Source organism: Cucumis melo, chromosome 5 (assembly GCF_025177605.1).
Source record: "Cucumis melo cultivar AY chromosome 5, USDA_Cmelo_AY_1.0, whole genome shotgun sequence".
In the NCBI taxonomy this organism is placed as follows: Eukaryota; Viridiplantae; Streptophyta; class Magnoliopsida; order Cucurbitales; family Cucurbitaceae; genus Cucumis; species Cucumis melo.
The window spans coordinates 1,558,978-1,574,725 of record NC_066861.1 but is presented as its reverse complement, the minus strand read 5'-3'; the positions used below and the strand labels follow the sequence as shown (position 1 = coordinate 1,574,725).

Sequence of the window (15,748 nt, the reverse complement as noted above, 5' to 3'; positions counted from 1 at the left end):
CCTTATTACCTAAACGAATAAAAAAATGATATATTATTTTGTGAAAATTTTGAATCAAATTACAAATTTACTAATAATTAACTCATCTCTCAATTGATTGCCGAGTGCCATTGACATTTGCCACTTCTTGCAATCACCGTTACTAAGATCTCTAAACTTGAGGATTGGGAGGAGGAAGCAACCATTTCTCACTTTGCACATATGCGAGACTAAGAAATGGATTCACTTCTGCATCACTCAATTGCTTGCCATAGGATACACGTCCGGTCGACACTGATCCTGGCCCCGAACATTTGTATTCTCCAAACATAACTGTCCTGCAAAAATACAAAAAAGAAAAGGTATTCAATATGACCATATATATACGTAACTTTAAATTATAAATTTTAAGGGTAAAATGTTAAAACCACGCATAATTGTAGAAACCATGTATTTTATATGGTGGTAGTTAAAATTTGTATTAAAATTGATCCTCACAATTGCATAATTACTATTAATATTACTAAGCCAAATCTAAGTTTTTCTCTATTTACAATGATAATTTTGGCCATATTTGCAATTATTTCATTTTAGCACTAGTTTTGCAATATAACCACTATATTGACAGACGTTTTTTTATCTTTTGTCTTTATAATAATTTTAATATGAAAAAAGCAAAAAGAATTTGAAAGTTACTTGTCGAAACCAGCATGTTTCATGTCGTTCCAGCCTTCAGGATGAATGATATCAGCCATTGTAGTGTAGGCAAAGACAACTCTAGATCTTGGCATCCAAGCTCTTCCCAAAAAAGTGTTTTTACCGCCAGTTCCAGTAATACTGCAATGCACAAACGAATATCCACTACCGTCAGATTCTTGTTCTCTTGAATGGGCTGTTATTACTGCTAATCCTCCGTCCCCCGCCACATCCAATTGAGTGTTCTGTAATTAATTATTTTTCCAAAAATAAAATTACATTATCCATTTAAATCTTTATACAAAAATAATAATAAAAAAAACCAACATTACTTAAAATAATTAAATCATACCACATAGAGGGAAGTTCCTTTTCCAAAAATGAAATCAACGGTTCCTTGAATGAAGCAATCTTTGTAGAAATGTAAACCATCGTCATCGCAAAGGGTATCTTGAAATCCAGTGAATTTGCAATTGTAAATTGCAGCTTTAGTTCCCATAAATCTTGCCGCTAATGCTTGTGCTCCTTTTCTTACCCCATCTGGCCTCGGTGATGAATTCTGTTCATATTATTTTTTGACAAATATACAATATATAATATAATCATATAATGATTGTATATATAATAAAACATAACTAAAATACTACTATTAGTTGCTATCTCCGATATTTGCTATCGATAAATGTCAGCAATAGTTGCTAATTTGAGAATTATGCTATTAATTGCCATCATTTGCTATTCACTAATAGCAGCTGATAGCTTTCAATATTAATTTGAGAAACGTGATGGAATTCTAACAATTTTACAAGTTTAGCTTCTTTCAAATATTTTAAAGTTTAGCTTTTTTAATTTCAACTTGATTAAAAAAATAATATATAGTTTCTACTATCGAAAATATTGACGATGCTTCAATAATCGATGATCAAACTATAAAAACTAAATTCTACTTTTTTTCAAATTATAGGAACTATTTTGCTAATTTAACCTTAAAATATATTTAATAATGAACAAATTATACCTCAATGACCAGATTAGCTGCAGTGAAATAATCCGCTTCAACAATCAAGGTAGCACTATAAACGGTGCCGAATTTGGCAGCATCGCCATCAAAAGTCAACTTAGGCATACCCTTCGGAGAGCCATAAAGAGTAACAAAAGGCTTATTTCTATCGATCTTAAGCTTCTCCTTATAAATGCCATCTCCAATCGAAATCATTACACGTTTCTTGTTGTCTGCTGGCACGCTCGCAATAGCTTCAGTGATTGTCTTGAAATCTCCTGTTCCATCGCTCATTACTTTAATTATGGTTGCATTTTCTTCCGCAGCCACCAAAGCAGGATCAAGCTCCGCCTTACGATCGGCTAACGGCTTCACATTTTGAGAAAACCACGCGTCTATTTGCGACTTCTCAACCGGGATCGGGGTCGAGACGGCCAAGATGGTTGTAAAAGTTGCTAGGAAAGTTACCAATCTTGTAATAGCGAGTGCATCCATGCAAAGTTTCATATTTTCTTTTTATGTTTTTTCTTTTCTTTTTTGGTTTTCTAGAGAATGTTTTGAGTGTGTGTTTAATTGTATGGAGAAGGTGGGGTTCTTATATAGAGAAAATGGGATGATAGTGAACCATAAGATCCACATGAGAATTGGAGTAATTTTCGCGTTGCTCTTTAGGTTTCTATTTTAGCTGTCGAATGGTTTATGAGACTTGCTAAACTAAAACTATATATACCTAATTCCTAAACTAGATGACCCATTTACTGTCTCTTTTAATCTTTGAGATTAAACTTGATTATTTACTTATCATCAAAATCAAAATTATTTAAAAAATTACTATAAATGATAAAATTGTTGAAAACTAAAGACAACAATAGAAGTCTATCAACATTATATTAAGATTTTGATATATTTTATGAATATTTTGTTTCATTTAACTATATATTTGAAAATGTAGCATAATTTTTCTATATTGTGATAGAAGAAAACATATATATATTTTTAGTTTATTTTATCTATTTCTATAGTATTTATTTAATTTGTTTATAGTTTTATTAATTTAATGTAGGCAAGGTTGCTACAAAATGTATATGAAGGGATAAATTAGGGATAAAATTTGAAACATTTTATTCAAAATTGCGTTAATAAAGTTTTAAAAAATAATTAATGATAAGAATAAATTAAAAATATAATTTCAAAGTTAAGAGTTGGTGAAAAACTTTTTTGTTTTAAGAAAATAATTTCAAAGGAAAAATATTTTTTAAAGTCTCAAAAGTTTTTTCAACGTGAAAATCAACCAAATTCATGTAACTATTGCATGTCTAAACTCACTAAAGCCCAATACCTCACATTTCACTAAACCCATTAATGAATTATCTTTTAGTGAGTTTGGTGTTATTGTCATGAACCTCCACATAATCCACTAAGAGTTAGTGGGTTTATCCAACAAAATATGGATTTTCTCACTAACTTTAGTCAAAGAGTAAAATGGTAATTCACCATTCAAGTTCAATGTCAAAAGTATTCAACATTTTTGACTTCATACCATTTTTCTATCTTAACTAATTTCAACCTCCCGAGCATGAATCCACATTCATCTTTTCAAAATTCAAATCACATTTTAGTCCTTTGTTCTCCTAATATATACTTAATTAGGATATTCTTAATGGCAGTTCAATGATCTCGTCTGCAATTGGACTGCTACCTACTGTCGATCCCGACTAAATAACATATATGTTAGTTCTAATATATAATATTTGTCGTTGAAACAGATAAGAAACCTAAGATAATATGCTACCGAGGCATGAATATATAAAGATAATAATATAATGCATGAATTTCTAAATTTATATCTATATATAATGCTTGAATTTAAAAAGTTTCTAATAGGTCCGTGAAATTTTACTCTTGTGTCCAATACATTTCTAAAGTACCAAATTTTCATTCGTTAAGTCTCTTGTCTATTCAAAATGTTAAAAGCTAAATTATTTAGTAAATATATTAAACTTAACTTTGTGTCTAATTGACATGATTTTAGATTATTTTTTTTAAGATTAATATCTCTATTAACTGAAATTTTGAAAATTTTATGTAAATGGTTATACATGTTTAATATTTTCTAGATTTATTAGATTTAAAATCGAAAGTTTAACTTCGAATTGGATATACACCAGTCACTTTCCAAAACTTAAAACTAAAAGAAAACTACATCGGGCAGACTTGAACCCTACGACCACAGACTAAGTGATTGTTAGAGGCAAAAATTATATAATATTATAATAATCACTTCTTGCTATAGTAAATACTATTTAAAGAGACTTCAATTAGCTACAATAAATCTTATTTCTAAACTCTCAGTTTGCTAGGTTATTTACTATTTGACATTCATCGTTTTTTTTTTATTATTATTTGCTACAATGTCTACAGTTTTCTTAAAAAATTAATTAAATAATCTACACACCAAACACATATTATTATAATCCAAATTAAAATAATCTATGACTCAAATACGAACTATTCTAATCAAACTATAGTAACCTAGCTATAATAACTTACTTTTAGTTCTGAACACTCCATAAGAAAATAAAATTATGACAACCTACAACAACAAAAGCAAAGACGCTAAAGAACTACGTTGAAACATGACTTAATTATAGCTTAATTTAACAATAAATTCTCACTTTTTTAAAAAAAAAAAACCGAACCAATGGAGTGGACAACTTGCCTCTTGACTTCTTAACAAATTCACCGATCTCGAAATTCTAAAAGGAAAAGAAAAAACAAATAAAGAAAAGTGGAAAAAAAACTATCTAACAATTTGAGGGAAAAAAGAAGTAGCTAAATTAATTAAGGCATTGTACATTCTTTTCTCAATGTCAATTGTTTGTTAAAAATAATATTATGTTAAGAAAGAAAGAAAAATTAAACTATTTACCAAATGTAAAAAAAAAATATATAGAAAACAATCAAATGATTAAATTCAAATAATAATAACAATAATATTAACAGAAATATTTAACAGAATAACAAAAAATTAAAATACAGAGACACATTATCCATTGAGATGCAAATCGAATTATAATTTGTTAAAAATTAATTTAAACCTTTTATTTCGAACAAAAGACAAAACATCGTTTGTAAAAATAGTTATCCAACCAAACACATACAACGAAAATTAAACCACTCCAAATCATACCTATGCTCTTATGAGTAAGATCCCTTTTCTCCTCTATATAATCCCTCTTTCTCCATTAAAATTAAACACTCAAACTTTTTCAAACAAGGAAGAAGAAAAAAAACTAAGAAAAACCTCTAGAAATTAAATATGAAATATTGTATTAATGCCCTCCAACTTACAAGATGGATAATGTTTCTAGAAGCTTTTGCAGCCATCCTCGCCGCATCGCCGCTGATTCCAACAGAGAAGTCGCAACTAGACGAGTGGTATTGGGAGAATGTGAAGGCATTTGGCAATCGTAATAAGGCGAAGCTTGATCCAGAGTTGGTGGTTGCAGAAGAAAGTGCCACCGTGATTAAGGTAAGGGGTGATGGAAGTGGAGATTTCAAGACAATTGCTGAAGCCATTGAAAGCGTGCCAATTGGCAACACAAAACGTATAGTGATTTGGATAGGAGGAGGAGTTTATAAAGAGAAGCTTAAGATCGATAGAAATAAGCCTTTCGTTACTCTTTATGGATCTCCTAATAATATGCCTAATTTGACCTTTGATGGTGATGCTAGCAAATACGGCACAGTTTATAGTGCTACCTTGATTGTTGAAGCTGATTATTTCACTGCAGCTAATCTAGTCATTGAGGTATAATTTGTTTATTAAATATGTTTTAAAGTTAAATTAGCATAATTGTTCCTATAATTTGGAGAAACTAGAATTTAGTTCTTATAGTTTGACAGAAGCCTTAGGAATAATAATTTCTATAGTAGAGATTACTTATGAAATTTTTACAAAGTATAAGGACTATTTATCATATTTATCAAATATAACTAATATTGACTAGTCAACTTGTAAAGTTATTGAAATTCAAAGTTTACCCTTCAGTGCACACGTGTTTCATAACTAATAGCAACTATCAATGGTAGCAATTAATAACACATTTTTCAAATTGAAAGTTATTACTGATAGCAATTATCGATGATATTCGTTGATACTAGCTATTAGTGATAGCAACTGAAAACAATTTTCTCAAATTAAAAACTATCAGCAACTATTAGTGATATTTATTGATACTAGCTATAAGTGGTAGTAACCAATAGTACATTTTTTAAATTGAAAGTTACCACTGATAGCAGCTATCAGTTATAGCAATCAATAGCATATTTCTCAAATTAGAAGATATCAATGATAATAATTGTCGATGATATTCGTTCGTAACGATTATTAATAGGTTTATATGTGAACAGAATTCATCGCCAAGGCCAGATGGGGTAAGAAAAGGAGCACAAGCATTAGCAGCAAGAATCAGGGGAAATAAAGCTGCAATTTATAATTGCAAATTTATTGGATTTCAAGATACCCTTTGTGACGACGACGGTTTACATCTCTACAAAGATTGCTTCATTCAAGGCACCGTTGATTTCATTTTTGGAAAAGGAACTTCCCTTTATTTGGTATAGTTTAATTATCTTAACATAATGTTGTTTTTTTTTTCAATATTATAATTATTATTCTTATATAAATATTTAAATGAGTATTATAATTTTATTTTTGAGAAAATGATCAATCACAGAACACTCAGCTAGATGTGGTGGGCAATGGAGGATTAGGAGTGATAGCAGCCCATTCAAGAGACCAAGAATCTGACGGCAGTGGATATTCATTTGTGCATTGTAGCATTACAGGAACTGGCGGAAGAAACACGTATTTGGGAAGAGCTTGGAGGCCAAGATCTAGAGTTGTTTTTGCCTACACTACAATGGCTGATATTATTCATCTCGAAGGCTGGAACGACATGAATCATTTTGGTTATGACAAGTAACTTTCACATTCTTTTTACTTTTTATTTTTTAAAGATTAGAATTAGGACAACTATGATTTAAAGTTGTGTTCAAATTGTGGGTATTGTTACATTGAATAATACTTTCTTTCTTTTTGTTATGTTACTTTATAGAACGGTTTTGTTTGGAGAATACAAGTGTTGGGGGCCAGGATCGAAGTCAAGCGAGCGTGTAAAATACAGCAAGCAGTTGAGTTATGAAGAAGTGGAGCCATTTGTAAGTCTTGGATACGTGCAGAGTGAGAAGTGGCTACTTCCTCCTCCCAATCCTGAAATTTAGAAATTTAGATATGTTTTTAATTGGCAACGTGAGCTTATGTTATATCTTTATACTGTTTATCTACTTGTACGTTTGATTGGCTATTTATATGCCAATTTTATTAACAAGTTATTTACTCACGAGTTCTTCATAATATTGCATCATAAGTTTTCCCTTAATTTTTCATTTTATAGTTCTTTGCATCATGTTTTCATGACCATCCTTAAAAACATGCCTTGGTTAACTTCGTTGTATATTAAACAATTATATGTCAATCCCTACTTTCTTCATCATTCAAATAGTACCATCATCATTCTTGTTTCAAATTTGTTTACAAGAACAAACTAAATTTACAGAGTTACCTAGGTGGTGACCGTATGTTTTGCCATGAAAGAATAAGCTTGGTTTCGTTGTGGCTTAATTTTATTGAAAATTTTATATAGACAAAATTATTAAAAAGTCAAAACATCAACGTTACTTGTTCAAGTTTATGGACTAAATTGCTACCGAGCAAAATTCAAAATAAAAAGTAACTAAAAGTCTTTTTAATCAAAAGTCTTTAAACCAAAAGTCAAATTTGTTTTCAACCTCAGGTTGCCATTTACAATAATTTTTTTATATATATTTTTTAAAATATAACAAATCAAAATATAACAAAATTTTAGATTTTATTAAAAATATACACTACCAAACTTCAATAAATAATATAATATGAAATTTGCTATATTTTGTAAATAATTTTAATGTTCATCATTTGCATTCATTTTTTTTCTTTTTTTTCAATTTTATTTTTATATCCCACTATAAGTAGTATAGGTAGATAATCGCCCAACTAAACTGAATAATTTATAGAGGGCCCTTATTAAATGGCTCAAATGAAAAACCGATGTCATCCTCTTATGAAATTACCCTTTAACTTTTTTTCTTCCTTCTTCCTTCTTTATTTCGTTGCCGTTCTTTTTTTCATTTTCTTTTTTCTTCTATTTTTTCTCTCTCATTTTTCGCTTTTTTTGTTTTTTCCCTCGTCATCTTCTTCTTCCATTTTTACGTTTTCTTGCTTCTTCTCACTTCTTTTTTCTCCATTCTCCAAAATTTCTTCTTTTTGCAAAAGTTAGAAGAGAAAAAAGAATTTGAACCAAAAAAACCATAAAGAATGAGAAGTTAATCACAAAAGAGAAATAATATTTAAGCATGAGAATAAAAAACGAGGTATAGGTACTTAGAACGAAAAGTAATCAATGAATGAGAAAAAGAAGTGGAAATTTTGGGTATTGCATCCGAGGAAAAGCCTCGCATGCAGAAATAACTATTTAAAGGGATAGTTACAAATATAACAATTAGATTCAAAATAATTAAGTATATAGTAATATTTTTATAAAAAATTGCAAATATAGCAAAATTTATCAAAGTTTATCAATGATGAAAATTTATTACTAATGAACTATGTTGCAAATATTGACTTTTATCATAGGAGTCAATTAAATGTCTAATACACTTTGTTATATTTTCTATTTTTTAAAAGGTTATTATATAATTAATTATTATTTCTAAAATTACTAGTAATTAATCTTTAATAAATTTGCAGCCAACTAACATCATTATAAGATAATTAATCAATTTGGATGGCGGGCCAGATTTCATTTTGGGCAAAAACCCGACTTAACTGATCTTGTGTTCATATCCCTCTTTGAATCAAAGACTTGAGAGTATCGCGGCCCTCACTCTCCGGCAAGCTGACACGGATCTTTCATCGTCTTCCCCAGCGCCGGCGATATCAGGCCGTTAACTGCCACTTTATCATCCATGATTCTTTAATTGCTCTCTATACATCTCTCTAACCATGGTCGGTCACAAGAGGCATTTTCTTCCTCTCCTCCTCCTCGTCTCTGTTTCTATCCTCTTCTTCTTCACTCACTTCTACTCCTCCATTCCACCTTCCTTCCCTTCAAACCCTAACCCTGATTTCGCTCTTTCCGGGAGAATTTCCGACCCTAAAACCTCTGGTTTCACTCTAATCGTGAAGGTTCTTGCTTACAATCGCCTCGATTCCGTGTCCCGATGCCTTCGGTCCATTGCCAATGCGGATTACCTCTCTGACCGCGTCCATCTCCATGTCTACATTGATCATTACCCTACCGATGATGCACATATTAAGCTCAATGAGTCGCATCGGATCTTGCAATTCGTTGATCAATTTGCTTGGAATTTTGGGGAAAAGATAGTGCATTATAGGACGGGGAACGTGGGATTGCAAGCGCAGTGGTTGGAAGCTTGGTGGCCGAGCTCTGACAATGAGTTTGCATTCGTTGTGGAGGATGATTTGGAGTTGTCGCCGCTTTATTATAAGTTCCTGAGAAGTTTAATTGTGAATTATTATTATAATACTTCGAATTATGATCCTTCGATATACGGAGCTTCGCTGCAGCGACCAAGGTTTGTTCCAGGTACCACTTTCTTTTGGATTGTGTGCGATAACTGAACACTAAATCTCAAAGTTGCTGTGTATGGATCTGTAGAATATATGTAGATATAATTGGGCTGTACTTGTCTGTCTTTTTTCTTTGCCGCCTTAAAATGACGGTAGTGGAAAATTCTTAGCCGATTGAAGTTTCAAAGCTATCTTGCTATTAACGTAAAAATGCCTTCTGAGAGTAGTACGTTTCACTGGTTAATTTCTCTAAGAATTATGTGCTTCTTTTGATATAATTTTTCAGGAGACGACAATAGGACTCAACCTGATGTAGCTTGTTCGTTTGTACATATTGAAATTCATTCAAAGTATACTTTTTCATAGACCATATGTTACTGCTTAGATAGTTCATTTAAATAAGAGATCAAATTTTTAGTAACATGTATGATAGAATATCAGATTAAGGTTTTCGCTTAGTTACAGAAGTTTGTTGGTTATATTATAATTCTCTTTCAGAAATGCATTGTGCCTTACGTACTCATTCTTGGTCCAATCTTGTGTGTTCAATGGGATATCCTGCTTGAAAGATACGAGGGTAACAAGATGATGGTTCCTAATCACTTGTTGATTTGAGTTGCGGTGAAACTGACTTTTGATGGATGGAAGCCTGTATAAACCAATCTTTTGTTCACACTATAAGATTATAGGATTCTTTTTCTTTTTCTTTTTTTCCTTCCTTCTTCTTTTTTGTTCAGACTCCAACGTTGTTACTTGCCTATAAATCTGTGTAGATGGGAGGTTAAGGGACTGCAAACTTCACAATTGTAACTATTGCTTTCTGGATCCTTGGTGATCACTGAATGAATTGCATAATTGTTATTTTTATATCCAACTCCTAAACAAGTATATATCAAGTGGTCCCTGACTCCAGCTTGATCCTTAGAATTTGATTGATCAATTTATACAGATAAAACTTCATATAGAGATAAATCCACCGAATGCTTAGATTTTTTTCCCTTTCTGAGAGCAGTTTCATAGTTTATTTTTTTATTGTTTTGCATGCACTTTTATAGGCTTATGCAGATAGCATGTTAGTGATCTTACAAATCTGTAGGAGGTTCCACAAAATAAATTTTTTCTCGTTTGAGGTGCCATTAGTTTTGAATAGGATTGTTCATCGAAAATTCAACTGTCCAGAACAAGGCTATAGAAGTGAGGAAATGTTTTCTTTTTCTGCAAAAATGGTTGGAAGTTTCTGAAAGATTTGTTCAACTTTTCTCCTTTGAACCTAAGCCATGCCCAATGTTTTCTGCTCATAGGTATTACTTTTCTCCTTTGAACCTAAGCCATGCCCAATGTTTTCTGCTCATAGGTAAACATGGTAATAAAATAAAGCTGGATGAAGGAACCAGAATTTTTCTGTACCAAATAGTTGGCACTTGGGGCCAGCTTCTCTTTCCAAGGCCTTGGAAGGAGTTTAGATTGTGGTATGATGAGCACAAGGCGATGGGCATTAAGCCACTACTTGACGGCATGGTATTTAACATAGTTATTGCTTTTATTAGGTGACATTTTGTTCTTAAGACATTCTCTATTCAAGTTTGTTCGTGAATTATTTGTAGGTGACAACAGGATGGTACAAGAAGTTGGGTGAAAGAATATGGACTCCTTGGTTTATTAAATTTATCCATTCTCGTGGCTATTTCAATATCTACACCAATTTCTTACATGAAAGAGCCCTGAGTACTTCTCACAGGGATGCTGGTGTAAATTATGGGAAAACAGCTGGTCCTGATTCACACTTACTGGACGAAAGCTCACTCGATTTTAATCTCCTAGAGATGAAGCCTCTAAGCAATCTGAAGTGGTATGATTTCTGCTTTAGAGAAGTTATTCCTCAAAGAATTGTTAAAATCAAGAGTGAGCTTGTTTCTGTGCTTCACTCTGTTCAGAAACATGAAAACATAATCATTGTGAGCATATTTGGGGTTTCAGAGTCCACGATGAGGAATTTTCTTTGTCATTTTGAGAGGTTAAACATAAAGAACTACATTCTGTTGGGCCACGAATCTGAGTTGCTCAATGATTTAACCAGGAGAGGACACCCAGTAATTTATGCAGACCAATTTCTGAAGACCCTCATAACTTCCAAATTTACAACTTTTGAAGGTACCGCCTCGGAACTGGTGAAGTTAGTTCTAGCGAAGTTCTACATTATTAGGTCATGCTTAGAACTTGGGTACAGTCCTGGATTGGTAGATGGAAACATGCTTTTTGTTAATGGTGATCCATTCACAGACTTGGGTCTTGCTGACGATGTCGTTTCAGGGCAGAGCTATGAACTTTTCTTCATTAAAAGCTCATCCTTTTCTCAGAAGATGTGGGCTAGCCATATGGTCGTCGAGGCTGAAGCCATTTTAGAGTCTTTGATGAGTAGAGGTTCCTCGTCACTTGACGGCATTAGTTTTGTAGGCATAGCAACTAAGTTATTAGAAAAATATGGTGTTAAGTTCAAAACAGCTGAGGAGAAAAGCTTTGGTCTGAATATTGGTAACAATCCTACCAACACATCGTTAGGTGATGGGAAAAGGTTGGTGTTTTGGCCAGCTGAAACGAGTAATAATGATATACAGAAACGGCTTGAGGAGTTGGGTTTTTGGATCATTGATGGTGATCTTACTTGCAAAGCTGTTTACTGTAATGGATTGTAGCATTCTATCTTTAGTAATGCACAAACAATATTCATGAATTCTATACAAGGTACTATTTCAATGAGAAATTTTAGAGATTGGTTTTTGTCCAGTAATGTTGCAGGAACTTAAATACTTATCTTATTTCCCATAGAAAGTTTATGTCTGCAAGCATGTACTTCAAAATGCCCTTAGACTCGCAAGTTACAAATGAATAGAAGGAAATTTGAACCTAGAGTCTCCAAAGAATAGACATTTATGTTTTACCACTTTTAAACCAATGAATTGACAGTGTGATGAGATTGGATTCTTGTACATAGCTACTTTTGAGCTCTTGAGTGCTCATCCTTTGTTGCTTTGTTACGAAGTAGTACTGAGATGATCTTGAAGTTGCCTATCACAACCTTCCTTATAATGAGATGAACTTTGAAGCTGCCTATCACAGCCTTTCTTGAACAGGATCTGTCTAACAGGTTGTAGTTTTGTGTCCTTGAGTTCTAAGGATTGCCTTCCCTCATTCTTAATCATTTTGGATTGTGAATTGTGAATTTTTCGTTGGAATAACTTATCGGATCAAACTGATTCTGCTAGCCAATCACCTGATTCAAATCCCTCTACTCTCTCTTCAGCCACGAAACTATGCACTTGGTCACAAATTTGGACCCAACTACAGCCAGGGTTCTTTTTGGCTCCCCTAGACTTCATCAGTTCCCTAATTCTGTTTGCCTCATCCCACCTTCCTGTTTCTGCATATATATTTGAAAGAAGAATATAGTATCCACAATGCTGAGGCTTTAGCTCAAATAAATGTTCTGCTGCCCTACACCCTAGCTCGACATTTCCATAAATTCGGCACGCACCAAGCAAAGCTCCCCAAATGTTTGCATCAGGTGCTATGGGAAGTCGCTGAATAAGCTCCGCTGCCTCTTCTACAAAACCAGCACGGCCGAGTAGATCAACCATACATGTATAGTGCATTTCGGTTGGTTCAAGATGTTGTGCTAACATCTCACTGAAGTATTGCCAACCACGTTCAACAAGTCCTCCATGACTACAAGCTGACAGAACTGCAATATATGAAACTAAATCATATTGCACTGTGTCATCTCTCATTGCTTCAAACATACTAATTGCAGTTTCCAACTCTCCTATCATTCCATATCCCAAAATCATAGTATTCCAAGAGGCTACATCTTTGAATAGAATTTGGTTGAAGACTCTACAAGCAATATCAATTCTTCCACATTTTGTATAAAAGTCTAAAAGGGAATTCGAGACAAAAAGATGAGAGTAAAGATGATTTCTTAATGCTACACCATGAATCTCTTTTCCTTGCTTGAGTGCAGCTAGATTTGCGCAAGCTGATATGACACCCACAAAAGAAACAACATCAGGCTTCTTACCAAGCAGCCTCATTTCTGAGAACAAATTTAGAGACTGAAAGCAATCGTTAGTTTCAGAATATCCTATGATTAATATGTTATAAGAAACTTCGTCTTTATGAGATGTGTTAAAGACATTCCGAGCAGAACGAAGAGAACCACATTTCGCATACATGTCTATCAGAGAATTGGAAACAAACAAATCGGATGTTAGTCCTATACGAACTACCATCGCATGTATTTCTTTGCCAGGACCAAGGAAACCCAAACGTGCACAAGCAGGAAGAACATTAGTGAAGGTCACTGCATTGGGACATTCACCAGTCTCTTGCATTTGTATAACAAATCTTATCGCTTCCAATGGAAGCCTGTTTAGAGCATAATTAGCGATCATAGCATTCCAAGTAACAACGTTCCTTCTATCCAAGTTGTGGAATATGGTAGATGCCTCAGTTGAACGGCCAGATTTTGCATACATATCAATCAGTGAATTTGCAATGAAAATATCAGTTTCTGTTCCTATTCTCATACTGAACCCATGAATTTCTTTTCCTGCTTTGAAACATTCCAGTTCAACCAACACAGGTAGAATGCTCGAAATGGTGACAGAGTTTGGCTTAGCTCCTGCATCGATCATCATCCTGAAAGCTTTCAAGGCATCCCAGCAACGACCCTTACAAGCTAGACCATTGATTATTGAATTCCATGAAACTTCATTCCTCTCAACCATCTCATTAAAAACTTGCCATAAAGCTTTCACACTCCCACATTTCCCATATGCATCCACAAGTGCATTGCAAGTGGTTACTTGAGAATCCAAACCAACTTTCACACTGTAACAATGAATTCGTCTTGTCATCTCTTCATCTTCAAGCGCAGCAGAAATCGGTAACAGACTAATAACACTCACCAAATTTGGTTTAATCCCAGACCTCAAAATCATCCAAAAGTAATAGTTACGAGCCTCCTTATAATCCCCATTAACCGAAAGGAGCCCGATGACCGTATTCCATGAGACGACATCTCTCTCAGGCATTTCATCGAACACCCTTCGCGCATCGTTTAAGAACCCACAGTTCCCATACAGCATCAGCAGTGTATTGCTAACATAAACATCAGTGTCAAAACCCAACTTAAACACAACCCCATGAACCTCCATACCTTTGCAAATGTCAAACGAATCAGAACACAACTTGAGAACGAAAGGAAACGTATGGTCATCGAGTTGAACACCGAGTCGAACCATTCTGTTGTACGTCTCGAACCCATCAAGCGTCCCATTCCAAGCAATGGAGTGAGCCCGAATCAAGGTATTCCACAGGAACGCAGTGCGGCAATTCTGGAAAGTTTGATTGAAGAGAGGACAAAACGATTCTGGGTGTTGAAACTTGGCGTAATTGAGAATAAGGGAAGCACAAAGTGAAACGCTACGAGGAAGAAAGCCATTGAGAATGCCAAGGGCGTGGACTTGTTTGGTTTGAAGAAGTGAGTGAACCTTGGAGCACAGTGTGAGGAGGTTGATGTGAATGTAAGAATTTGAGTCTGTACTGCTGCTTGGAGGAGAAAGTGGGGATTGTAAAGCGGAAACGAGTATGGGTTGATGGAAATTTCTGTATCGGAATCGAGTGATTTGAGAAGGGAATGGGAATGGCAATGGTGAGACGATTGAGCTTCGAATGCATAACTCTAACATTTAAGGTGAAGAATATGGCTAATTCATGAAAACAAGAGAGCTTGTTGCGGCTGTTGGCCCGCACATAGTGTGTTCGTGCGGCCCGCCAATTACTTTACGGTTAGCTTGTGGTCTTTTTAAGGGAAAAAAATAGGACGAAATATTACATAAATATTAAAATTTTATTTTGATTATTATTTAAAAAAATAAAATAGATGAGGAATGTACACATTCAAACATATATCAAAATTCGAATAGGGATGCACTAAAAAAAGAATTAGAATAGGAAGAAGCGTATCTAACTTTCCTGTGACAGCAAATGGTAAATTTAAGCACCTTAATGATACTTGTTGGTATTGTTATAATAAACTTTATTTTCTCGTAATGATGTTTTATAATAAAATTTTGATCTTGGGTGTTCATAGGTTGATCTTTGAGCAAAATGCATCATGCATGCTTTATTCATAAATTTTTTGGTAAGTTGAGTTGAGAGCGAGCATGAGGGCAAGAGAGTTAGTTTGGGCTTTTGACTCAAACTACACATATGTAGTATGCTTCATTCGTCAAACGGTGAGGGTTAACCTTGATCTCATTCTTGGTCAAGCCAAGATCAAGTTAAGTCAATTTGGAATTGGACCTAAACTTCACTCTTTT

At 33.7% G+C, this 15,748-nt stretch overlaps 4 protein-coding genes across 4 annotated transcripts; 2 read left to right on the top strand and 2 right to left on the bottom strand.

The window, feature by feature from the left end:
- Window positions 1-10: 10 nt before the first annotated feature.
- On the bottom strand, window positions 11-2,237 carry LOC103491454 (pectinesterase PPME1-like). The gene is made up of 4 exons (XM_017045243.2): window positions 1,694-2,237; window positions 1,028-1,234; window positions 676-920; window positions 11-317 (listed from the first exon to the last, which is right to left on the bottom strand). Exons 1-4 carry the CDS (start codon window positions 2,180-2,182, stop codon window positions 152-154), a joined length of 1,107 nt encoding a protein of 368 aa, XP_016900732.2. The 5' UTR covers window positions 2,183-2,237; the 3' UTR covers window positions 11-151.
- Window positions 2,238-4,942: 2,705 nt separating this feature from the next.
- Window positions 4,943-7,080, top strand: LOC103491453 (putative pectinesterase 63). The gene is made up of 4 exons (XM_008451401.3): window positions 4,943-5,486; window positions 6,089-6,295; window positions 6,415-6,659; window positions 6,796-7,080. The coding sequence occupies exons 1-4, from the start codon at window positions 4,995-4,997 to the stop codon at window positions 6,959-6,961; spliced, it is 1,110 nt and encodes a 369-aa protein (XP_008449623.2). The 5' UTR covers window positions 4,943-4,994; the 3' UTR covers window positions 6,962-7,080.
- A 1,467-nt stretch (window positions 7,081-8,547) lies between these two features.
- Window positions 8,548-12,152, top strand: LOC103491452 (uncharacterized). The gene is made up of 3 exons (XM_008451400.3): window positions 8,548-9,384; window positions 10,723-10,886; window positions 10,973-12,152. Exons 1-3 carry the CDS (start codon window positions 8,781-8,783, stop codon window positions 12,059-12,061), a joined length of 1,857 nt encoding a protein of 618 aa, XP_008449622.2. The 5' UTR covers window positions 8,548-8,780; the 3' UTR covers window positions 12,062-12,152.
- A 4-nt stretch (window positions 12,153-12,156) lies between these two features.
- On the bottom strand, window positions 12,157-15,248 carry LOC103491451 (pentatricopeptide repeat-containing protein At4g14170-like). The gene has a single exon (XM_008451398.3). It carries the CDS (start codon window positions 15,113-15,115, stop codon window positions 12,614-12,616), a length of 2,502 nt encoding a protein of 833 aa, XP_008449620.2. The 5' UTR covers window positions 15,116-15,248; the 3' UTR covers window positions 12,157-12,613.
- Window positions 15,249-15,748: the final 500 nt, after the last annotated feature.

What these genes read in the sequence shown, in the direction of transcription:
- LOC103491454 (XM_017045243.2), bottom strand. Translation starts at nt 2,182, where the DNA reads ATGAAACTTTGCATGGATGCACTCGCTATTACAAGATTGGTAACTTTC. An exon ending in AAGGAACTTCCCTCTATGTG is followed by an intron (nt 921 to 1,027) that starts GTATGATTTAAT and finishes AATTAATTACAG; the next exon opens with AACACTCAATTGGATGTGGC. An exon ending in AAACATGCTGGTTTCGACAA is followed by an intron (nt 318 to 675) that starts GTAACTTTCAAA and finishes GTATTTTTGCAG; the next exon opens with GACAGTTATGTTTGGAGAAT.
- LOC103491453 (XM_008451401.3), top strand. Translation starts at nt 4,995, where the DNA reads ATGAAATATTGTATTAATGCCCTCCAACTTACAAGATGGATAATGTTT. An exon ending in AAGGAACTTCCCTTTATTTG is followed by an intron (nt 6,296 to 6,414) that starts GTATAGTTTAAT and finishes GATCAATCACAG; the next exon opens with AACACTCAGCTAGATGTGGT. An exon ending in AATCATTTTGGTTATGACAA is followed by an intron (nt 6,660 to 6,795) that starts GTAACTTTCACA and finishes GTTACTTTATAG; the next exon opens with AACGGTTTTGTTTGGAGAAT.
- LOC103491452 (XM_008451400.3), top strand. Translation starts at nt 8,781, where the DNA reads ATGGTCGGTCACAAGAGGCATTTTCTTCCTCTCCTCCTCCTCGTCTCT. An exon ending in GCGACCAAGGTTTGTTCCAG is followed by an intron (nt 9,385 to 10,722) that starts GTACCACTTTCT and finishes TTCTGCTCATAG; the next exon opens with GTAAACATGGTAATAAAATA. An exon ending in AGCCACTACTTGACGGCATG is followed by an intron (nt 10,887 to 10,972) that starts GTATTTAACATA and finishes AATTATTTGTAG; the next exon opens with GTGACAACAGGATGGTACAA.
- LOC103491451 (XM_008451398.3), bottom strand. Translation starts at nt 15,115, where the DNA reads ATGTTAGAGTTATGCATTCGAAGCTCAATCGTCTCACCATTGCCATTC.